The sequence below is a fragment of the Diaphorina citri genome, unplaced genomic scaffold (genome assembly GCF_000475195.1).
Source record: "Diaphorina citri unplaced genomic scaffold, Diaci psyllid genome assembly version 1.1 scaffold227, whole genome shotgun sequence".
In the NCBI taxonomy this organism is placed as follows: Eukaryota; Metazoa; Arthropoda; class Insecta; order Hemiptera; family Psyllidae; genus Diaphorina; species Diaphorina citri.
Window position 1 is genome coordinate 121,047 of NW_007377664.1, and position 25,373 is coordinate 146,419.

At 37.8% G+C, this 25,373-nt stretch overlaps 2 protein-coding genes and 1 long non-coding RNA gene across 3 annotated transcripts in view; 1 reads left to right on the forward strand and 2 right to left on the reverse strand.

Annotated features, from left to right (window-relative positions):
• LOC103506324 (ubiquilin-1) overlaps nucleotides 1-2,375 on the reverse strand; it is a 9,472-nt gene extending 7,097 nt beyond the window's left edge. The window contains exons 1-2 of the mRNA XM_026821396.1: nucleotides 2,128-2,375; nucleotides 981-1,212 (exon numbers count right to left, since the gene is read on the reverse strand). Of these exons, the coding sequence (XP_026677197.1) occupies nucleotides 981-1,212; nucleotides 2,128-2,235 (340 nt within the window). The 5' untranslated portion in view covers nucleotides 2,236-2,375. The remainder of the gene's footprint in view (nucleotides 1-980; nucleotides 1,213-2,127) is intronic.
• Nucleotides 2,376-5,084: 2,709 nt separating this feature from the next.
• LOC113466201 (tumor necrosis factor alpha-induced protein 8-like protein) lies at nucleotides 5,085-19,854 on the forward strand. Its single transcript, XM_026821397.1, has 4 exons — nucleotides 5,085-5,440; nucleotides 15,588-15,754; nucleotides 16,584-16,709; nucleotides 19,540-19,854. Exons 2-4 carry the CDS (start codon nucleotides 15,590-15,592, stop codon nucleotides 19,852-19,854), a joined length of 606 nt encoding a protein of 201 aa, XP_026677198.1. The 5' UTR covers nucleotides 5,085-5,440; nucleotides 15,588-15,589.
• Nucleotides 19,852-25,305, reverse strand: LOC113466208. The gene is made up of 2 exons (XR_003390677.1): nucleotides 25,203-25,305; nucleotides 19,852-20,389 (listed from the first exon to the last, which is right to left on the reverse strand). It is a non-coding gene; the product is annotated as an uncharacterized LOC113466208 (long non-coding RNA).
• Nucleotides 25,306-25,373: the final 68 nt, after the last annotated feature.

Sequence of the window (25,373 nt, forward strand, 5' to 3'; positions counted from 1 at the left end):
CGCCGCGGGAAATTTTTAAAATTTTTTTTTTTTTTTTTTTTTTTTTTTTTTTTTTTTTTGGTTGTGCATGCTTTTGTTCCGGGTAAAAATCGAGAAATCCGTATTTTTTCACCATTTTGCTAGTTTGTACCGTATATGCCGAAAAGAAAGTTGGCAACCCTAGTGAAATCTGACATCACAACTCTTTGAACTTTTTCATTAGAACAGCAATTAAAAATTGAATTTTCGAACTTTTAAAATTACTTTTTCGGAGTTTTGACCTCAGATTCGGATTTTTCACAACTTTTTACGTAGGAATTGACCTTTTATTAATAATATTTTCCCAATTGCAACTCCTCCATTCTCAGCATTGTGGATCTTCTAATATAACTATTTTTAGTCTTAGCTGTCAGTGAAGTAAAGGTAAATAAGTTTTTTTGCTTCCCCTCTCTCTCTCACCCTTGCTCTTTCCTCTTCTTTTTTTCCCTCTCTCCTCTCACTCTTACCTCTTCTTTTTTCTCCCCCCCCTCTCCCTCTCTATCTCTCTCTTCCTCTTTTCTTCTCTCTCCCCTTCTCTTTCTTTCTCTCCCTCCCCATTTCTTTTTATTAATTTTCTCTCTCCCTCCCTTTTACTTTTTATTTTCCCCTCTCTTTCTCTCTCCCTCCCCATTTATTTTTCTTTTATTAATTTTCTCTCTCTCCTTTTTACTTTTTATTCCTTACTATCTCTCTCCCTCTCTTGCTCTCCCTTCCCCCCTCTCTCTCAACAAAATTTTGACAAATATCAAAGTCTAATCATCCTATTTGTTACAGTGTGACAAATACCCCTTACCTCCCAACGAACCAAGACCAAATGGAGTTGCTCCGACATCAATATTGGTTCTTCCTTGGGGTGCGTTATTTCCTTGGTCAGGGGCAGTTGTTTTAATGACTAAGTGAACAGTAAGGCCATCTTTCATGTTGTGATTGGACAGATTCTCATGGTGACAAATACCGCTTACCTCCCAACGAACCAAGACCAAATGGAGTTGCTCCGACATCAATGTTGGTTCTTCCTTGGGGTGCATTATTTCCTTGGTCAGGGGCAGTTGTTTTAATGACTAAGTGAACAGTAAGGCCGTCTTTCATGTTGTGATTGGACAGATTCTCATGGTCTTTCATTATTTTACCCGCAAATATCAAACACAACTGTTCGGGTAAAGCATTGAACTTTTTGGCTACAGCTTCTTTGAACTGAAAGCAAAATATGTGTCAATTTAAATTTCAATTAGAATAAAAATTACCACAAAGAAAATGATCAGCAAGTAAAATTTCATTCTAAAAAAAAAGGTCCTTTTTGTGTTAAATCTAACCCTATAATGACACTGGTCTCTGCTCATTTGTGAAAGCTGGTATGTATTGTATATGCTGTTTTTATGAGATTTAGGTTCCATTCCAAATAGAAGTTATAACATAAGCCCAATTTTAGGTTGAATTTTCATTTCATTGATCTCTGAGGTTTCTGAGTAATGTTTGTGTTCCAAATAACATAGCCCCTTTTATTTGAATAGCACAATGTATGATGTAATCAAAGTAGGTAAGTACTAAAGTTGTCTGGGTATGAAATACAAATTACAAACCACTAACAGCTATCTTAGATACCATTCCCACTTGTCATTTAAAAAAAATGTTGTGTGCAGTGGGAACACTCTCATTTTAATTACATCACCTACAGGACATTTTAGTGTGTCATTTGGAAAAAAATCATGTTGTGTGGCAGTAGGGGAACTCTCATTTAAATTACATTTTCTACAGGACATTTGGAAAAAAAAAATCTGTGAAATTCACAAGTGGGACAAGTCTTTCACAATCACAAACAGATTGAGGTTAATTCTCTAGAAATGATAAGAATGTGCTAGAGACCTCTGACACAATAATGAGTAATTCAGTGCCTGGTTGTAAATAAGGGGGACACTAATTGATTGCCATTAATCTATGAAATAAGAGAGCCTACCATTAGGAATATGACGATTGTGAAACAAGGATCAGGGACGTTGTTTCTGATATTCTGAATACATTTTTTCTTTTTCTCATATACCTATAAAGGCGTTTATTCGAGAAAATTCATTCTTGGCAACTGATAGGATGATAGGGAGAGGAAAAACTTACGTCTGTAACACTGGCATCCTCCTCAATTTCGATGTTCTGTTTTTCTTTCGGAGTTTTCACTACGATTGTGATAAGCTTCTTTTCACTTTCCTGTTGAGCTTCAGCCATTGCGGTATTGCTTTTGTGATAGTGCGTTCAAGTTTTGGTGTAGAAAACGGAGTTTTTTTAATGTAATTTTCTTCTGATTTAAAAAAAAAGAAAATTTGGAAACTCAAATTCTATTTTTTCTTGTCACTCAGCATGAAAAACAAAACTTTTGGAAATTTTTTTGTGCTCGTTGTTTTTTCTCGAAGAATTTTTTTGTTACTTCCCTTTTCACTTTCCTGTTGAGCTTCAGCCATTGCGGTATTGCTTTTGTGATAGTGCGTTCAAGTTTTGGTGTAGAAAACGGAGTTTTTTTAATGTAATTTTCTTCTGATTTAAAAAAAGAAAATTTGGAAACTCAAATTCCTATTTTTTTTTTTCTTGTCACTCAGCAATCTCAGCATGAAAAAAACAAAACTTTTGGAAATTTTTTTGTGCTCGTTGTTTTTTCTCGAAGAATTTTTTGTTACTTCCCCAAAACTGCGTATCCGGTAAATCCGGTAATATGACGTCATAAATGACGGCAATGGCAGTGGAGGATATTACATTTTGGGTAAAAATAAATAAATGGTGGGATCCCATGTAAAATGTTGCGAAAAATCCAAATTTCAAGTGCAAAATATCTTTAGTAGGTCAAAAACACAATTTGAATTTGCCTATCCGATATTTTCTGTTTTTACTTTCCTTATCCTATATAGGAAGGAAAGTAATGTAATCGGGTCAAATTTTCGATGGTGAGTTTTTAGTGCCAAAACACGTTTTGAGGTCCCTAGAGCCTAAATACAAAAAGTTTCAGCCATTGGTCCGTGTGTGTGTCTGTCCTTCTGTCTGTCCATCTGTCTGTAAACAAAATATCTCGAGAACGGTAAGAGCTAGAGACTTGAAATTTGACATCCAGCTGTCAAATGAGACAAGGATGCGACACGAAACTTTTGGTTAAGATCGGTGCAATGCTTTGCGGCATTTCGTCCGCTTTTTGGTGGTTTTCGGTGTAATTCAATAATATCTCGGGAAGGGTATGAGCTAGAGACTTGAAATTTGGTATGTAGTCCACAAATATGTGACAAGAATGCAACACAAAACGTTTGGTGGTAGTTGTGCATAAACGTTCCGAAAACGAACCTTATCCCTTTAGGAAAAAATCCGCCTCGGCCAGGAATCCAACCCGGACCTAGCGCTTACAAGGCAGATGCACTACCAACCAAGTTAACTTGGCTGGCTCTTCCGTTTCTTTAAAACCGATCTACTTACTATTTTTCTGTAGGTAATATTAGGTACATATATATTATAAGAATAGGTACATATACCTACCTCGGTGGTGTAGTGGTCAAGGCGCTCGCCTGGTAAACAGGAGGGCGTGGGTTCAATCCTAGCCGAGGTATGGAATTTTGCTACCAACCAAGTTAACTAGGCTGGCTCTTCCGTTTCTTTAAAACCGATCTACTTACTATTTTTCTGTAGGTAATATTTGGTACATATTATAAGAATAGGTACATACTCGTCTACCTACTCCATTTCTTTAAAACCGCTCATCCGGTAACCCGGTATGTTATACCTACCTACCTATCTATTCAGATCCGTTTCGTGTCCCTCATTCTTCAGGAAGTAGTTTTTATAACCGTTTTTTTCTTCGACTTCTTCTTTTTCTTCCTCGATATCTCCCCTTCTTTCATGTCCTTTTAGGTACATACCTATTATAAGAATAGGTACATATGTATACCTACTCCATTTCTTTAAAACCGCTCATCCGGTAACCCGGTATGTAGATACCTACACCTACCTACCTACCTACCTACCTATTCAAATCCGTTTCGTGTCCCTCATTCTTCAGGAAGTAGTTTTTATAACCGTTTTTTTCTTCGACTTCTTCTTTTTCTTCCTGGATATCTCCCCTTCTTTCATGTCCTTTTCATTGAATTTCTTGAGGGTTCGAAGCAAATGTACCCCACGCTTCTTAATTCTTTTTCTGTGAGCGAGAGTTTTGTGATCACGATCACACGATATCAGTCACAGTCAAGCAGCTCAAGCTCAAACTCAGAAGAAGTACAGAACCCAAGCCCGAGAACATTATACGTTACCCGTTTTCTGCTCTTTAATACGTGATTTTTGCATAAATATAATTTTATAAATTAAATAAGCAAATTATTATTTTAATTTATTCCAGTTGCCAAATTACTTATAGGTAGGAACCTTCATTACTTTTTTCATACCGGGAACTTTTCCCGGTTCTTCTTTCTTTTCTTCGCGGCTCATCTTGTCTGATTGTTGCCAAATTAGTTATAGGTAGGAACCTTCATTACTTTTTTCATACCGGGAACTTTTCCCGGTTCTTCTTTCTTTTCTTCGCGGCTCATCTTGTCTGATTTCTGATCGACCTTCAGTCCAATTCAAAACTTGTGAATTCAAATCATATTCATAATTATAACCCCTCTCTTTGTTTTGTTTTCAATGTGTCGAGTTCATTCATTCATTCATTTTCACAAGAGTGGTTAAGACATAGATAACGTGTGAGTGTTTCTGTTTGAAAAATAAATAAACAATATACCTTCCTAATATCTAATATCGATAAATAGATGGTGAAAAGTGATTTAATATTCTAAAATAATATAATATTTTTACAATTTCAACTAATAAGTCGGTAATAATAAAACTAACTATGTATGTAAGTAAAATAGACTTTTAACTCTTTTAAGTACCTAACGAATTGTAATTGTAATTTGTTTATTTGCATCAATAATATTAAAGATTACAATATTGCAAGGGTATATACACAAAAGAAGGTGTAAAATGGAAAACTCTGCCAGTTCTGAGCCCATTTGTGTTTTTAATTTATAGATAACGTGTGAGTGTTTCTGTTTGAAAAATAAATAAACAATATACCTACCTAATATCTAATATCGACAAATATATAGATGGTGAAAAGTGATTTAATATACTAAAATAATATAATATTTTTACAATTTCAACTATATAAGTAGGTAATAATAAAACTAAGTAAAATAGACTTTTAAGTAACGAATATACGTATTGTAACCGTTTCGGAGTGGGTTTAAAGCAATTGTGAATGTGCGAAGTTTTAATGAAAAGTATTAATTGTTTAATTAACTCCCCAAAAAAATCACTCGTTTAAATTTTGTAACCAAAACCAATCTGTACTGTGATTTCAATCAGAATTTTACGAGGAACACCGAAGAATCTCTGAAGAAAAACACACCTATAAATATTTCAGGTAAGTAAAATTCCCGGCCTTTGGACCGTGTAATTTTTCATTATTCATCAAGAATAATTATGTAAGTATAAATAGCATCTTTTACTTTGTTTGTTTGATAGAAGGGGTTAACGTCACTCTATAACTGCCATTCGGCGACAAGCTACCCGCCTACGCCTACTGGAGTATAAGGAGAGGGTAATGAAGGTAATCATCATATTAACCTCACCCAGCCCAAGTGGGTCGGGAAAAGCTATTAGCACACGATTTCTTACATTTTTACTTTCTATTTTAAAAGAGGTTTGACATCAGACGGAACTGTAACTGCTAAAGTTTTAAGGTCCCGAAATCGAAGAGAGAAGGAAGACAAGATAGGAGAAAGCCAGCCGTTCCGAGAACGAACATTATTCCTTCGCAATTAATTCCGCCCCGGGTGGGAATCGAACCTGCGGCCTAGCGGCCTTACAAGGCAGACGCTCTACCAACCAAACGAACTAGGCTGGCGATTTCTCACAAATGGTCATCCATCGAAATGACAACCATGAGTAACGCTGCTTAACTTCCATGATCCAATGGGAAGTGAACCCGGTGTGTTCAAAAAAATTCTAGAGCACCAGATGTGAAAGGCACGCTTCTGGCACGCGTCAAGAACCTAGGTCAAGAATCTAGGCACCCTCCTGTGCCAGGGTTTCTTTTCCCCCTCGGTTATAACTCCAAGCAGGTGGTGACTTGGGGAACGTTTGGTATAATGGAGGATGCCAGGTGGTACACCAGATCTGCTATTTCTGCTGGATCTTGAGAATTTGGGACCTTCACAGATGAATATTAAAGGTCGTTAGATTTCTCTGGATAAAAGAGATTTTAAAGATATATATTATACCCTAACCTTTTGTAACGGACTTTTTCTTTCAAATATGTACCTACCATGCGCATACCTATTACTTACCATACCTACCAGCTACACCTAATAAGTACCTTCTCTTATAGGTGGACGTAAATTTTTCAACATTAAAATATTTTGGTTCTCCCGATGCATGCATGACTAAAAAGTTCATGATAGCAATATGATACATACTAACTTAGGACATATATTAGGTACCGACAAAATAATTTTATTGCACGTCCTCTCATTTGATATTGATTCCATTTCCACGTCCACCGAATCAATTACGTTACGGGTATTTCCAATTCGATGCATGATTTCGTAATTAAAATTCTATAAAGGATTTGGCACGTCCTGTCGGTAAGCTCCGGAGTTGGCAATATGTGATGTGCCATGATGAGCCATGTTTGGCATTAGTTTTAGCATCACCCATTCCCATTACCTAATGCATTATTCCGCAGGGTTTCTTTTCCCCCTCGGTTATAACTCCAAGCAGGTGGTGACTTGGGGAACGTTTGGTATATAATAGAGGATGCCAGGTGGTACACCAGATCCGCTATTTCTGCTGGATCTTGAGAATTTGGGACCTTCACATTCACAGATGAATATTAAAGGTCGTTAGATTTCTCTGGATAAAAGAGGAGATTTTAAAGATTTATTATACTCGTATTTAGGTACCTAGTAATTTTGTTTAGACATGCATCAGGTTAATCAGGTATTAATTTTTTTTTGTACCTAGTACCTAACCTTTTGTAACGGACTTTTTCTCTCAAATATGTACCCACCTTTCGTACCTATTACCATGCCTATACCTACAGTAGGTACCTCTCGTATAGGTGGACTGGTGGACGTAAATTTTCTAACATCAAATATTTTGGGTTCCCCTGATGCATGACTAAACTAAAAAGTTCATGATAGCAATATGATACATACTAACTTATGACATATATTAGGTACCGACAAAATAATTTTATTGCACGTCCTCTCATTTGATATTGGTTCCATTTCCACGTCCACCGAATCGATTACGTTACGGGTATTTCCAATTCGATGCATGATTTCGTAATTAAAATTCTAAAAAAAGGATTTGGCACGTCCTGCCGGTGCTGAGCTCCGAGTTGGCAATATGTGATGTGCCATGATGAGCCATGTTTGGCATTAGTTTTAGCATCACCCATTCCCATTACCTAATGCATTATTCCGTGTACAATTTTGTGTGTGACCCAATAGTATGGTCAACAAATGATGTGGCCGGGCCAGCTTAACTCACCTTGGTCACAATGGTCATTGTACTTATTATTTGATCGGAGGAAGTGTTATTTACACTTTATTATGCCTATTTAATTTGTAGGCATCAGCAAAATGTCCTCCACATGTACATGTTGGCCAAGTTTCTTCAAAATCGGACAAACCGTTCGGGAGTTATGGTCAACAACAAACAAACTAAATACAAAATCATCGAGTTTATTCTTACAACTTACTTTACTCGTTCAATTTTATCAATCAATAACATCCGCAATATTATTGTGCCTATTAATTTGTAGGCATCAGCAAAATGTCCTCCACATGTAACATGTTGGCCAAGTTTCGTCAAAATCGGACAAACCGTTCGGGAGTTATGGTCAACAAACAAACTAAATACAAAATCATCGAGTTTATTCTTACAACTTACTTTACTCGTTCAATTTTATCAATCAATAACATCCGCGATGAGGTTGTTATTACCCAGAGATTACCTTTTTTGCATACCTTAATATTAATATGTAAGAGATGTTGATAAAATGACAGAAGTGAGAATGTAGTCAATGTAGAATTTCCATCATAGGTAAAATGGGCATTAGGTTAGGCATACAATTTTTTTCGGACCTGATGTTTTCCCTTTTAAAAATAGTTACTAGAGAGTACCTACTTCAACGTTTTATGCCATTCATGTAGATATTCAAAGTTTCCTTAAAGTACCTATTTTAGATTACTCTTTCTCGAGGGTCTGCAGTCTGCACCACACTCTGCAGACAACACCATGCTGGGACATACTTCTCAAACTACATATATCACGACTGTGTGATGTAGAGCTAGCCTGGCTGAGGGACTATAAATAAAGAGTAGATCAGTGTCTAGCTAGGGGACTATAAACAGGGAGTAGACTAGTCCAAATTTCCTTATGCTATATCAATAGCAAAGCTTGAGTGCAAAGGGCATCCCACTCGGAAAATTTTGTTTTAGCCAAAACCAGTTGGCCTCAAAGCGATCACTCTAAAGCTGATTGAGAGGCTGACGACAAACACCAACCCCATCTGAACTGGGAAAAGGCAAAGAAGAAGATGCAATTTAATAAGCTCATTTTCCCAACCTCAGTGGTGCAGTGACTAATGCTCTACATTGCCCCAATGAGATATGGTCCTTACAGATGATGAGAAATCTGCACTGACAGAGCTTCTGTCTGGTGTCGAAGCAGAAGATTTGATGCAGATAGCCAAAACCGTGTCTCAGAAGTTGCTTAACATTAAATCTGTGAATGGTAAGTATCATTACTGTGGTTGGTTTCTACTATAAGGGGATTTGGTAAATCTGGAGATTAGTTCATTCTTCAAAACATGGATAAACTTCTACATAAGGGAAGATATTAAGAAATACCTATAATAGCAATTAATGTTCCTGAAAAGTACTACCTACATGTACTTACGGTGTCGAAGCAGAAGATTTGATGCAGATAGCCAAAACCGTGTCTCAGAAGTTGCTTAACATTAAATCTGTCAATGGTAAGTATCATTACTGTGGTTGGTTTCTATTTCTACTAAGGGGATTTGGTAAATCCCCTTCAAAATATGGATAAACTTCTACATAAGGGAAGATATTAAGAAATACCTATAATAGCAATTAATGTTCCTGAAAAGTACTACCTACATTCAAAATATGGATAAACTTCTACATAAGGGAAGATATTAAGAAATACCTATAATAGCAATTAATGTTCCTGAAAAGTACTACCTACATTGAGGTCCCTAGAGCCTAAATGCAAAGTTTCAGCCATTGGTCCATGTGTGTGTCTGTCTGTCTGTAAACAAAATATCTTGAGAACGGTAAGAGCTAGAGACTTGAAATTTGGATGCAGTTGTCAAATGTGACAAGGATTTGACACGAAACTTTTGGTTAAGGTTGGTGCAACACTTGGCGGTTTTTAGCGTAATTCACCCAAATAAGCATCATTTAATAGGAAGTTGTGTGATGTTCACACCAGATTTTTTTACAACAATCTTTTCATGTTCCACTAAGTACATGTAGGTAGTACTTTTCAGGAGCATTAATTGCTATTATAGGTATTTCTTAAATATCTTCCCTTATGTAGACAGTGACTAGCACAGAAATAAGGATTTACCAAATGTTATTGTGGAAATTATAACATGGAGGCAATGTAGTTCTAATACCTACATATACATACTCACGCCTCTTGACTCATTGGCTTCAAACACAATACGTAAATAAATTATGAGCTGATAGTTAGCAAGCAGTCATGACTCTCAGTTGAGCATAAATAGGCACATGCATCATGGAATGACCTTTCTGATGTGGAGAGAGGAGAGGAAATATCTTTGTTCAGGACCTATCATCCGAGGAACACAGTCGTTTGTCTGATAGAAATGACCTTGGAAATTTGCTGAACCATCCAGTAAATCTCAATCGGAAATTTTTCTGAACAATAGCCAAACCGACTACAAATACGTCTGTTGGAGACCAATCATATTGAACTTGAGAAGTAGGTACCTATACGTTTATAAACCATCCAGTAAATCTCAATCGGAAATTTTCTGAACAATAGCCAAACCGACTACAAATACGTCTGTTGGAGACCAATCATATTGAACTTGAGAAGTAGGTACCTATACGTTTATTGTTTGCGCCTGCAGCCCTTACGATACAGTGGCGTGTTGTTTGTGCATGCCAAAGTGATTTGTTTATCCTGCCGACTTGCCGAGGCATGCCATGCCGCTCCAGTTTGAATGCATATTGTGCCCCCAAAAAAAAAAAAAAAAAAAAAAAAAAAAAAAAACATTTTATTACTATTCGCTTATCATTGCGGGTAGACAGTCCAAAAATTAAAGAGGACCCGTCTTTGCCAAATCAACAGTACGAGTACTTATCCGTGTCCGTGAGATTGGCATATTGGCATATTTGACCCATGATTGTGGAAGGATTGACAGGATTTTAAAACCGCCCGGTGACCCATTCCTGAAAGCAATTTTTGCAGTGGCATTTTGCAGTATTTCGACGTCACCTCAACTCTTTAGAGCAGTAATATTACACTATGGTCGATCGCCAAAAAACACGTCCACGCCTGAAACCCCTATCCGCGGATATTGGTTCCAGTCAATCCCGAATTACCAATTGCCTTGAGTTAACTCTGAAGTGCCTTAGTGTATAGTAGATGCGTGTCTACTTCTACTGACTCTCGAAATTCTCAAGAGGTGAGTACTGAGAAATACTACGAGTAGTTCCTAGTTCATCGCTTTTACATGACCATTTCACTCGAAAATACTAGTATAGCTCCGCTATACTGTAGTAATAGAAAGTAAAAATGATCACTTTTGAGGTCAATCACACGACACACGTTTTAGGGGGGAAATCCTCAGAACTCTCAGCATTTTCAAAGAAAAATAAATATAAGAATTGAGATACTACACATTTATCAAACATATCTATCTACATATTATAATCAACCTACTGATTGCTTTTGGCATGAAGGTTGAGCGTTTATAAAGCACGCCAAACCAATCTTCGCGTACCACACACGATGGTCACGATGTTCAGACAGCCAGACAGGAGTAGATATCAAACTTAATCCAATGATTCTGAACAAATTGCATGGCAAGGTCAGCACACAAGGTAGCACTTTTGGCATTCGCCATAAACAATGTCACAAAAGTGATGTTTCTGTATCCACATCCACACATTGTTCAAAATAGATCAGAATATTCAATATTCTTTACACTGGTCCACAAAGCGAGTTTAATCTCCGTTTAAGTTAAACTCTTTGACTAAGCAATCCTGATTGGTTGATTTAGAAAATTTCAGTTCATTAGATTGCTTAACTTAAACGGCGTTTAAAGTGTTTAAACTTTAAACTCACTTTGTGGACCCGCGGTCATTAAGTACATAGCAAAACGTAAAATACCCAAGTGCGGTTTGTGAACTGTGAACACCGAATCTCTCGAAATAGTCGAAATGAAACTCAGCGCAACCTCTTTCTCATATACATATGTAGGTAGATACCCAAGTCCATGTCTACCTATATTTACTTATATCGAATATGTACCGTGTACAATCAGCTGTATCTACGTAGGAATACCTATCTTGAATGAACTTGATTTACTCGCGATAATGGGAGAGAGCGCCCAAGTTCCAAGTTCTAGGTCACATATTTTTTCGGTGTAGTTATACGAGAAGTGGCTGCCACAACTGTGCGTTCTCATGGGTCAACAGAAATGATTTTGCGAAACGACAAGAAACTCAAGAAATGAGATGTTGATAAAATGACAGAAGTGAGAATATAGAATTTCCATCATATATGTAAAATGGGCATTAGGTTAGGCATACATTTTCTTCGGACCTGATGTTTTCCCTTTTCAAACTAGAGAGTACCTACTTCAACCTTTATGCCATTCATGCAGATATTCAAAGTTTCCTTAAAGTAGGTACCTATTTTAGATTACTCTTTCTTGAGGGTCTGCAGTCTGCACCACACTCTGCAGACAACACCATGCTGGGACATACTTCTCAAACTACATATATCACGACTGTGTGATGTTGATAAATGTGTAGTATCTCAATTCTTATATTTATTTTTCTTTGAAAATGCTGAGAGTTCTGAGGATTTCCCCCCCTAAAACGTGTGTCGTGTGATTGACCTCAAAAGTGATCATTTTTACTTTCTATTACTACAGTATAGCGGAGCTATACTAGTATGAATATACGTATTGTAACCGTTTCGGAGTGGGTTTAAAGCAATTGTGAATGTGCGAAGTTTTAATTGTTTAATTAACTCCCCAAAAAAAACACTTGTTTAAATTTTGTAACCAATCTGTACTGTGATTTAAATATTTCAGGTAAGTAAAATTCCCGGCCTTTGGACCGTGTAATTTTTTATCAAAAATTATGTATAAATAGCATCTTACTTTGTTGGTTTGATAGAAGGCAGAAGGGGTTAACGTCACTCTATAACTGCCATTCGGCGACAAGCTACCCGCCTACGCCTACTGGAGTATAAGGAGGGTAATGAAGGTAATCATAATATTAACCTCACCCAGCCCAAGTGGGTCGGGAAAAGCTAGTAGCACACGATTTCTTACATTTTTAAGTCTGGCCATGCCTCGGGATGAACTAGCGGGATTCCGGAGCGAAGCGACGGAATTCAGCTAGTTATGTATAAATATAGCATCTTGCTTTGTTTGTTTGATAGAAGGGGTTAACGTCACTCTATAACTGCCATTCGGCGACAAACTACCCGCCTACGCCTACTGGAGTATAAGGAGGGGAGGGTAATGAAGGTAATCATAATATTAACCTCACCCAGCCCAAGTGGGTCGGGAAAAGCTAGTAGCACACGATTTCTTACATTTTTAGTCCGTCCTTCCTTTATTAATACTTTCTATTTTAAAAGAGGTTTGACATCAGAGGGAACTGTAACTGCTAAGGTCTTAAGGTCCCGAAATCGAAGAGAGAAGGAAGACAGGATAGGAGCTTTCTACTTTAAAAGAGGTTTGACATCAGAGGGAACTGTAACTGCTAAGGTCTTAAGGTCCCGAAATCGAAGAGAGAAGGAAGACAGGATAGGAGAAAGCCAGCCGTTCCGAAAGCGAACATTATTCCTTCGCAATGAATTCCGCCCCGGGTGGGAATCGAACCCGCGGCCTAGCGGCGCTTATAAGGCAGACGCTCTACCAACCAAACGAACTAGGCTAGCGATTTCTCACAAATGGTCAGGATTATAAATGACAACGCGCTTACAAGGCAGACGCTCTACCAACCAAACTAACTAGGCTGGCGATTTCTCACAAATGGTCATCCACATCCATCGAAATGACAACCATGAGTAACGCTGCTTAACTTCCATGATCCATTAGGAAGCGGACCCGGTGTGTTCAAAAGAATTCTAGAGCACCAGATGTGAAAGGAGACTAAGCAATCCTGATTGGTTGATTTAGAAAATTTCAGTTCATTAGATTGCTTAATTTAAACGGCGTTTAAATGTTTAAACTTTAAACTCACTACGCGGTCATTAAGTACATAGCAAAACGTAAAATACCTAAGTGCGGTTTGTGAACTGTGAACACCGAATCTCTCGAAATGAAACTCAGAGCATCCTCTTTCTCATATGCATAGGTAGATACCCAAGTCCATGTCTACCTATATTTACTTATATCGAATATGTACCATGTACAATCAGCTGTATCTACGTAGGAATACCTATCTTGAATGAACTTGATTTACTCGCGATGATGGGAGAGAGCGCCCAAGTTCCAAGTTCTAGGTCACATATTTTTTCGGTGTAGTTATACGAGAAGTGGCTGCCACAACTGTGCGTTCTTATGGGTCAACAGAAATGATTTTGCGAAACGACAAGAAACTCAAGAAATGAGATGTTGATTATTGTTGATAAAATGACAGAAGTGAGAATGTAGAATTTCCATCATAGGTAAAATGGGCATTAGGTTAGGCATACATTTTTTTTCGGACCTGATGTTTTCCCTTTTCAAACCTGAGAGTACCTACTTCAACTTTTATGCCATTCATGCTGATATTCAAAGTTTCCTTAAAGTACCTATTTTAGATTACTCTTTGAGGGTCTGCAGTCTGCACCACACTCTGCAGACAACACCATGCTGGGACATACTTCTCAAACTACATATATCACGACTGTGTGATGTACGTATGTTATTGTGGAAATTATAACATGGAGGCAATGTAGTTCTAATACCTACACTACATACTCACGCCTCTTGACTCATTGGCTTTAGGGATGTTGCGATATATCGAAAACCGATATATATCGATATATTTTTCGTCGATATATCGATATATATCGATATATTTTTTTGGTTTTACATCCCTAATTGGCTTCAAACACAATACGTAAATAAATTATGAGCTGATAGTTAGCAAGCAGTCATGACTCTCAGTTGAGCATAAATAGGCACATACATCATGGAATGACCTTTCTGATATGGAGAGAGGAGAGGAAAGATCTTTGTTCAGGACCTATCATCCGAGGAACACAGTCGTTTGTCTGATAGAAATGACCTTGGAAATTTGCTAAACCATCCAGCCGTTCCTGGACGCCATCTTTGATAAGAGCGACGAGCGGTTCCGACCCGCTATGAGCCGCGTCGTGGCGGATTTGAATATTCTGCTGGACGGTGGCGGCGGGAAATGAAAATGATGCTAGAATGGTGACGTGTTTTATGTTTTGCTAGTCGGAGACCTACAACCAACAATCACAGGGAACATACAACCAACATGCCTCTCAACAACCTGCTTTTCAATCCTATAACTCCCAGGCCTCCGAGTGGCAAAACTCCATTATTCCTCAATCACAAGACATTGGCCCTCCTCCTGGGAATTGTCTAGATATTTTGTCCAATATTAACATCCAGGAACTTGGCTACGAGTTCACCAAATGGTTTCACGGGAGATAGGTGTGTAATTTATACACATAAACCTGAAGACGTGATAGCATATCCTAAAACGGTGCATGTATGCTGTATTAGTTATTCACAATGTCCCTGCCTGCGTTGCCCATAATGCCACGAATCATAAGGTAATCAATAATCATTAGGGTACATTAGCCATAATAAGAGAACATTTCATAAATAATAGGGGTGCCACGAATCATAAGGTAATCAATAATCATTAGGGTACATTAGCCATAATAAGAGAACATTTCATAAATAATAGGGGGCCAGACAAGTGTTATAGAGGGGTCATTATAAAAACTGTCTCATTTTTAACCTATCGGTCAATATGGCCAGGGTTTATAGGGGCCATTATGTCCTCTTCTAAACAACTCAGCGGAAAACGGTGCAAAAAACGCGTCGATAGGACACTGTACGTTTTAAGGTAGAAACACACTTATCGTCACGTCACGAAACTCCGAAAGATGTAGTTCAAAGTTTTCCCATGATATTGTAGGTAATTTCGTTCAGGACAGCCACACTGCCATCACTTTACGTCACCTTAATTTGAGCATCTTTTGAATCTCACGTGCATTTTTTTTACTTCTCTTGATTTCAGCCATGTCTTCCTCGCCGGACACGGATCGGTTCAAAACCAACGACCTCGCCATGCGGGTGCAGAAGAAGTTGGCGAGCAAAATGTCCAACAAGTCCATGGTGAAGATGTACATCGACGACCGGTCGGGTCGACTTCTGGACAATCTGTATCGGGTCATCAAAACTTACGTGAGTTTCCGCCACCAGAGTGGAAATGGAAAGGATGTAGGTTTATTTTGACAGGAGCCGGTGGAACATACTGTAGAGTTTTCTACTTTCCTCAGCAGATTAGACCATGTTAGTTCTAATCGTTTGGCTGGGGGACGTTAAACAGGGACTAGACCAGCTTAGTCTGGCCGGTGGACTTTAAACAGAGGGAGTATACTTACTAGCATGCCGTTCTTTTTTAAGTAGGAAAAGGCTAAGAAGAAGTCTTAGATAGCATGAGATTGGGAGAAGAATCATATTGGTGTAGTGGTGTCTTGACCAAGACACTTGTCTGGTAATCAAGAGGGCGTAGGTTCTAAAGAAATAGCGAAGGGTGAGTGCGAAGGGCATCCACTCGTAAAATTTGTAGCTAAAACCAAATGTCAGCCCAAAGCAATCACCCTAGTTAGGGCTGATTGAGAGGCTGATGAAAAACGCCGACCCCGTCTGTACACGGGAAAAGGCGAAGTAAAAGGAGAAGAAGAGTTGTAATCGTTTGGACTATATGCTATTGCAAGAAAGCCCATACGGCGGCGGCGTACTCCTGACATGCACTTGAAATAACCAATTTTATTGATGTTTTTTCCCCTTTCACAGACGAACAACAAAAAACAGTCCGAGAAGATCATCAAAACCCTCATCATGAAAAACGCCGACCCCGTCTGTACACGGGGAAAGTCGAAGTAGAAGGAGAAGAAGAGTTGTAATCATTTGGACTATATGCTATTGCAACAAAGCCCATACGGCGGCGGCGTACTCCTGACATGCAATTGAAATAACCAATTTTATTGATGTTTTTCCCCTTTCACAGACGAACAACAAAAAACAGTCCGAGAAGATCATCAAAACCCTCATTAAGATCATCATCAAAACCACCCTGCTCGTCAAAAACCATCAGTTCTCTTCGACCGAACTCACCACGTGCGAAACTCTCAAGGCCAAATCAGTGCAACCTCTTTCTCATATAAATAGGTAGATACCCAAGTCCATGTCTACCTATATTTACTTATATCGAATATGTACCATGTACAATCAGCTGTATCTACGTAGGAATACCTATATCTTGGATGAACTTGATTTACTCGCGATAATGGGAGAGAGCGCCCAAGTTCCAAGTTCTAGGTCACATATTTTTTCGGTGTAGTTATACGAGAAGTGGCTGCCACAACTGTGCGTTCTCATGGGTCAACAGAAATGATTTTGCGAAACGACAAGAAACGAGATGTTGATAAAATGACAGAAGTGAGAATGTAGTCAATGTAGAATTTCCATCATAGGTAAAATGGGCATTAGGTTAGGCATACAATGAAAAGATTGTTGTAAAAAATCTGGTGTGAACATCACACAACTTCCTATTAAATGATCCTTATTTGGGTGAATTACGCTAAAAACCACCAAGCGTTGCACCAACCTTAACCAAAAGTTTCGTGTCGAATCCTTGTCACATTATTTGACAACTGCATACCAAATTTCAAGTCTCTAGCTCTTACCGTTCTCAAGATATTTTGTTTACAGACAGACAGACACACAGATGGACCAATGGCTGAAACTTTGCATTTAGGCTCTAGGGACCTCAGAACGTGTTTTGGCACTAAAAACTGACCATTGAAAACTTGACCCGATTACATTACTTTCCTTCCTACAGGATAAGGAAAGTAAAAAGAAAGTAATCAATAAATCTATTATTATTATTATTTGCTTTAATTAGGAGTGTTCTAAATGTAATTTTAGTGTGTTCTCAAAGAAGTACATTGTATAGAGGTATAGACCCTAGCCTTCACCATAGACCCTGTCAGTAAAAAACAAACAGATCCATTTCTTAATTTTTAGTGAGGGTTGGAGCTATGGTCAATGCTCTGTTGAGGCCACTCACATTCATTTGAATGGTTTGTTTCTTTTCTCTTGGGTCAGGGCTCCATTGTGAACACTTACTCCAGGTTTAAAAATAATAATATCAATAAAAAAATATATTGAAAATAGATGAAAAAAGGAATTCAAATTATCAATCAAAACAATAATTGATGTTCTTGATTTCAGATGCATTGGAAGTAATCTTGCTTCACTCAGAAACAGCTGAGTCTGTTTTACATAGGAAGAAAATTTCCAAGCAGTTGTTGTACAACTATCTTCACTACAAACAGATACCTGTGCCGTCTCATTTGTTTTTGGCACTAAAAACTGACCGTCGAAATTTGACCCGATTACATTACTTTCCTTCCTATAGGATAAGGAAAGTAAAAAGGAATTCAAATTACCAATCAAAATAATAATTGATGTTCTTGATTTCAGATGCATTGGAAGTAATCTTGCTTCACTCAGAAACAGCCGAGTCTGTTTTACATAGGAAGAAAATTTCCAAGCAGTTGTTGTACAACTATCTTCACTACAAACAGATACCTGTGCCGTCTCATTTGTCCAAACATGAAATCATTCAGCAACTATTACAGTATTGGAGAGGCAACTTGAACCAAGTAAGATAAAAAAAAAAAACAAGGTGTATTTTACTATAAAAAAAAAGAAAAAAAATGATTACCTGTGGTAGGCATTTTGAATTACTTGAAGGTAATGGAAACATTTTGGAATCAAAATCTAAACTGATTTTGTGCTATGATCAATTTTCCATGGCAAAGAACATTAATAAAATATCTCTTTAATGCACACCTCCGGAATGATATATCATGTTTGTTAAGTAAGTCTCTTTAACTTTCATCTGTATAATTAATTCTTTCTCATTACAGTCAATTGAAGCAGCTCCAAGAACCCCCAATGACAGAACCCCCTCCACTAGTCAAGATGTTTACAATCAATCCCAACCTACTTATAGTCAACAAATGCAACCATTGTACAACCAACGAAGGTAATGGAAACATTTTGGAATCAAAATCTGAACTGATTTTGTGCTATGATCAATTTTCTATGGCAAAGAACATTAATAAAATATCTCTTTAATGCACACCTCTGGAATGATATAATTATCATGTTTGTTAAGTCTCTTTAACTTTCATCTATATAATTAATTCTTTCTCATTACAGTCAATTGAAGCACCTCCAAGAACCCCAAATGACAGAACCCCCTCCACTAGTCAAGATGTTTACAATCAATCCCAACCTACTTATAGTCAACAAATGCAACCATTGTACAACCAACTAGAGTGGAAATGGAAAGGATGTAGGTTTATTTTGACAGGAGCCAGTGGAACACACTGTAGAGTTTTCTACTTTCCTCAGCAGATTAGACCATGTTAGTTGTAATCGTTTGGCTGGGGGACGTTAAACAGGGACTAGACCAGCTTAGTCTGGCCGGTGGACTTTAAACAGAGGGAGTATACTTACTAGCCTGAATTTTCCTTGTTAAAGAAATAGCAAAGGTTGAGTGCGAAGGGCATCCACTCGTAAAATTTTTAGCCAAAACCAAATATCAGCCCAAAGCAATCACCCTAGCTAGGGCTGATAGAGAGGCTGATGAAAAACGCCGACCCCGTCTGTAAGGGGAAAGACGAAGTATTAAAAGTAGAAGAAGAGTTGTAATCGTTTGGACTATATGCTATTATGCTATTGCAAGAAAGCCCATACGGCGGCAGCGTACTCCTGACATGCAATTGAAATAACCAATTTTATTGATGTTTTTTCCCCTTTCACAGACGAACAACAAAAAACAGTCCGAGAAGATCATCAAAACCCTCATCAAGATCATCATCAAAACCACCCTGCTCGTCAAAAACCATCAGTTCTCTTCGACCGAACTCACCACGTGCGAAACTCTCAAGGCCAAATTCCACACCCTCCTCATGTCCTTGATCAGCTTCTACGAAGTAGACTTCAGCTACGACGCTGCCTATCTGATCCGACAACTGACCACGCTTCGCTCGCAGCTGGCCGGTCTACTGCAGCGACATCTGACGAGCAAAAATCTCACCAATTTGGATAACTTGTTCTATTATCATTTTTATTATTATGAAAGAATCACATTTTATTTCTGTGCTAGTCACTGCGGACCAGAAACAGATCATACATGTTACTGTTGTGAAAGAGACTTGGCCAGCGTAGGTAAAGTCTGCAAGAAGAAAAAAATAACTTTGTAGTAGATAAACGATGGATTTCATCTTCATTTATTTCGAAAACACAACAACGTATATATCTACCTGTAATGTTCTAGTGAAACATTTATACTGTATAGTTTTAACGTGGAAAATGAACGGCGTTATATTAGGGCTAAAAATGCGTCGAAATGTTTCGTGTAATATACACACTGGCGTGCTCAGGCTGGAACTTCGCCTGGCGTACTACCGTGCGCCTAGATACCTACAGATGAAAATGTACTTTAGTCTAGTGAAATACCAAGCTTTAAAATAGAATAAAACAGTTTCCAACCTTATTTTTGTACATAAATATGTCCATTATTGTTGTTGATGGAAAATAAATGCCCCTGAGGGAGTACTTTGCGGTCCCAGGGGAAAACAATTAGAAAGGTTGTTATTTTCGATTACGATTATTAAGGTCCAATCCAGGGCTGGTTACATTACAAGCAGTAGGGTTGGACAAAGTATTCTCGATTATTAAGAGGTTGAAGGTCCAGGGCTGGTTAGATCACTTGTACCAGAGGTGGTAGGGTTGGACCTCAATGAGATGGCCTCTCCTACGCTGTGTTAGGCCTTCTAAAATCACTAGTAGCATGTGATGGTTCAAGGATGACCTGTTGAAATATTAATCATAGGTACATGACATTGCTTAATTTAGGAATTGGCATATTCATTCAATGTGATAGTAAGATTTTTATGTTTTACCTCAATAATTTTGTGTCTTTCTTTCATGACATATGTATCTCAAACATTTTGTTCTTTCACACAAAACAAATTTGGCACAATTGTTCAGTCCATCAGCCCATTAGAAAAAAAACTTGCCTAATAGATTTTGAGCCTGGTTGGTCCCCGTAAGAACCCCTGGTTTACTTTGCTCTTTTTCCAAAGAAATTTGAAAACAAGAAACAAGAACTGGGAAGTTGTAATAATGATTTGTAACTAACCAAGGCTAACAGCTTGCTTAGCACTTGGCTCTAAAAAATTCAATTGTTGATATGCAGTCCAAAAACCAGATTAGTCTTGATTGCTGGTTAGGGATCTGTTTTTTTTTTTTTTTTACATTTACATGAAAATAATAGGTACTACTGCTTGAAAGTTCTTTGCTAAGTCATGTATTTTGCAAAATGTGAAATGTAAATACAAATAACATTGTAATAGAATTAAGTAACAGGCCAAGAAGTGACGAGATTGATTCCATAGGTCTCTTTTCTAGGAAATATCAGGGGGGGACTCGAACCAAACCTTCGCCATTACTTCACTCGAATTACCGCCGCGCGCCGTGTGTTGGGATCTTGTGAGTTCATTGAACCAGGCTCATGTAATCGTACAACCATGAGCAAGGGAAATAAACTTGGAGATAAACCAACTAAGGATGAAGGTAAGTTTATTGGAAAGCACCTTCCTCTACCTGGGAGTTGATTGTGAGTTTTTTTCATTTCCTTCAGTGAAAATGTGAAATGTTGGTTCAGTTATCATTATCAGCTTTACCAGTCATGTTGATAGCTACAGTCAAGGAAAACCGCTAACATTTTCTCCTGTACAGAACCTGTACAGGTTTTTCTTGCTTGGAAATTTCATATCTCTTAAGTTAGTTGAGTTTTGCAAGTTGTCACACAGTGGATTAATTTTACTATCACTATCACTGTACAACCATGAGCAAGGGAAATAAACTTGGAGATAAACCAACTAAGGATGAAGGTAAGTTTATTGGAAAGCACCTTCCATTTACTTTAACAATCCTGGCTATAGATATTAAAGTGTGTAAACTTTCACTTGTTGATGTACCTACTTACTTACGTCTAGATATAATATGTGATCATTTTAGCAAACAATAAGTGAAGAGGCAAATTTAAATTGATTTTCCCTCTTTAAATTGTTTAAAGCCATACATTGGAAATTTTCATTACCTATTAAGAAAAATTCAACTTAGGTAGGTATAGATTTTGGACCTGAGCTATTTCAAAACCTATTGGCCATTAAGACTCCACTGAAAAATGGCAATTTTTTTATTCTATTTATTATTATGTTTAAGCAAAAATTTCAAGTCCTATAATTATGCCTCAATGAGATGGCCTCTCCTACGCTGTGTTAGGCCTTCTAAAATCACTAGTAGCATGTGATGGTTCAAGGATGACCTGTTGTTTAACAGTTATTTTTTTGGAGTTTTGACCTCGGATTTGGATTTTTCCCAACTATTTACATAGGAATTGACCATTTATTTATAATTTTTACCCATTTGCAACTGCTCCATTGTGTCAATTTTTTCCCCATATTTTTTCTTTCTTTATATATACACAAACTCTGTACTTAGGTATACCTTTAAACACGTAACATTTGAAATAAATGTCAAATCTACTAGTAGGTAGGTACCTACTGAGTAGCATAAGCGGAAGTGCCTTATGCCTATCTTATAATATTGATGAGTCAGTGAGTGAGTCAGACTTGCCAATTTCTCACCTATCTACTTATCTTCAACACGACTTGACTTTAGAACTTCACTTAGAAAATATATAGTAAATTACCATATGAAAATTTCCAAGTACATACCTTCTTTTATAAGTAAGTACCTATTATGCCTATCCGTAGATTTTGCCAATTATGTACAATGAGTTGGATAGTGTGATAATAACTTAATAATACACAACATTTTTGATAACAACTTAATAGCAGACCTCGATAAAAAAAAAAAAAAAAAAAAAAAAAAAAAAAAAAAAAAAAAAAAATTGCAATTTTTCCTCACATTTTTTTTCTTTTATACATTAAATTTTAAATTGTGTCAATTTTTCCCCAAAATTTTTCTTACTTTATATCTACATAAACTCTGTACTTAAACCTTTAAACACGTAACATTTGAAATAAATGTCAAATCTACTAGTAGGTAGGTACATACTGAGTAGCATAAGCGGAAGTGCCTTATACATACCTATCTTATAATATTGATGAGTCAGTGAGTGAGTCAGACTTTACAATTTCTCACATCTTCAACACGATTTGACTTTGGAACTTCACCAAGAATAATCACCATATGAAAATTTTCAAATACCTACTTCTAGGTATACTTATCCGTAGATTTGCCAATTACTTGGGTTGGATAATGTGTAAATAACTTAATAATGCACGACATTTTTGATAACAACTTAATAGCAGACCTCGATAGAAAAAATGATCAAACGAATTGGGATTTTCTTTCTGATTCCTTTATTTGATAAAATCATCAATTCCTTGCTGATGAATCTATTAAATGACTATAGAGTCGGTACCTACTCTATAATTTCTAGGTAATGATCTACACGTGTAGATAAATAATCAATGAGGCGATTGGTATACCTACTATACAGAATACATCAAAGATTTGTCTGATTTTAAATTTGTTCAACACATAAGGGAAATGTGATGCAGAAGGTTCCGGGTTCGAATCCCCAGAAGAGAAAAAAACATAAAACTACTTTGAAGCTGTGTCATTATGTCTTGACTTTGAAGCATGTCACCACCTATTAATTTACATTTACTTTTTTTTTTTTTTTCAAAGTAAGCAAGGTCTTTTTTGTAGTATTGTTATTGATACTTCAATCCTATAACTCCCAGGCCTCCGAGTGGCAAAACTCTATTGTTCCTCAATCACAAGAAATTGGCCCTCCTCCTGGGAATTGTCTAGATATTTTGTCCAATATTAACATCCAGGAACTTGGCTACGAGTTCACCAAATGGTTTCACGAAAAGTTCAACGCATGTACGCGAGAGAACGGATTCCATTTTGATTCGAATATGTTCTTCACCAATGCTAGTGCTCAGTTTAAAATCATCCACAGCACAAGTGGCAGAGATGAGGAAAACTCCGTCCAGCTCGAATCGAGTGAGCAAATCACCGCAAGCATTGTGCAACTCCAGCGCACATATGAAATTTTTCTCCTTCCAAACACCGAGTCACTGCGAGTTGAGAAAAACACTTACGGGAATGTTATCCTGGGTGTGCGTGGCACCGCAAGTATTGTGCAGCTCCAGTGTACATATGAAATTTTTCTCCTTCCAAACACCGAGTCACTGCGAGTTGAGAAAAACACTTACGGGAATGTTATCCTGGGTGTGCGTGGCAGCGCAAGCATTGTGCAACTCCAGCGCACGTATGAAATTTTTCTCCTTCCAAACACCGAGTCACTGCGAGTTGAGAAAAACACTTACGGGAATGTTATCCTGGGTGTGCGTGGCAGTTTGCATAGCCAGTCGCAAGTCAGGGGTGTTTATGATCTGCTGATTCAGTTGTTTCACGATCCTCTGTGTCAGCTGAGTGACAAGCCGGTGTGGAGGGTACAGAAAGCACTTCTGCAGCTCAAGTTTGCTGATCAGAGCGCGGTGGAGTGTTCAAGTCAGCAGGAATGTTCAAATAGAAAAGTAGAATATTTGAGTGAAGAATCAAGGCATTTGGCACAATCTAGTCAGCATAGGCAAGACAGGAGTGAACCCCTAGAAATTGAATATGATTCCAATAGTTTTAGGTAGCATAAGGGACTGACTAGAATATTTGAGTGAAGAATCAAGGCATTTGACACAATCTAGTCAGCATAGGCAAGACAGGAGTGAACCCCTAGAAATTGAATATGATTCCAATAGTTTTAGGTAGCATAAGGGACCTATGTCCTCTTCTAAACAACTCAGCGGAAAACGGTGCAAAAAACGCGTCGATAGGACACTGTACCTTTTAAGGTAGAAACACACTTATCGTCACGTCACGAAACTCCGAAAGATGTAGTTCAAAGTTTTCCCATAAGATTCTAGGTAATTTCGTTCAGGACAGCCACACTGCCATCACTTTACCTCACCTTAATTTGAGCATCTATTGAATCTCACGTGCATTTTTCGACTTCTCTTGATTTCAGCCATGTCTTCCTCGCCGGACACAGATCGGTTCAAAACCAACGACCTCGCCATGCGGGTGCAGAAGAAGTTGGCGAGCAAAATGTCCAACAAGTCCATGGTGAAGATGTACATGCCGTTCTTATTTAAGTAGGAAGAGGCCAGGAAGAAGAAGTCGTAGATAGCATGAGATTGGGAGAAGAATCATATTGGTGTAGTGGTGTCTTGACCAAGACACTTGTCTGGTAATCAAGAGGGCGTAGGTTCTCTCCCGGCGGAGGTATGGAAATTTACCAAATGGAGCTTTATCCTCAACATTGTTTGAGCATTTGACATTAATAGTGGTAGTCTACTGCTAGAGTAAAGGCACTCTTTAATCTTATTCAAGCAGTTATAAAAAGATGTACATCGACGACCGGTCGGGTCGACTTCTGGACAATCTGTATCGGGTCATCAAAACTTACGTGAGTTTCCGCCACCAGAGTGGAATAGGGTTGGACATGGTATTTTTCTGTTCAATATTTTTCTCCTTATGTCGCTGGAGGAACTTCATGAATGATTCTTTCTCCGTGGGGTCATCATCTTCTGTTAGATTAGGAAGAAATAGAAAAGAATATGAAAAAAAAAAAAAAAAAAAAAAAAAAGGGTTGGTAGAGGTATGATTAACATTA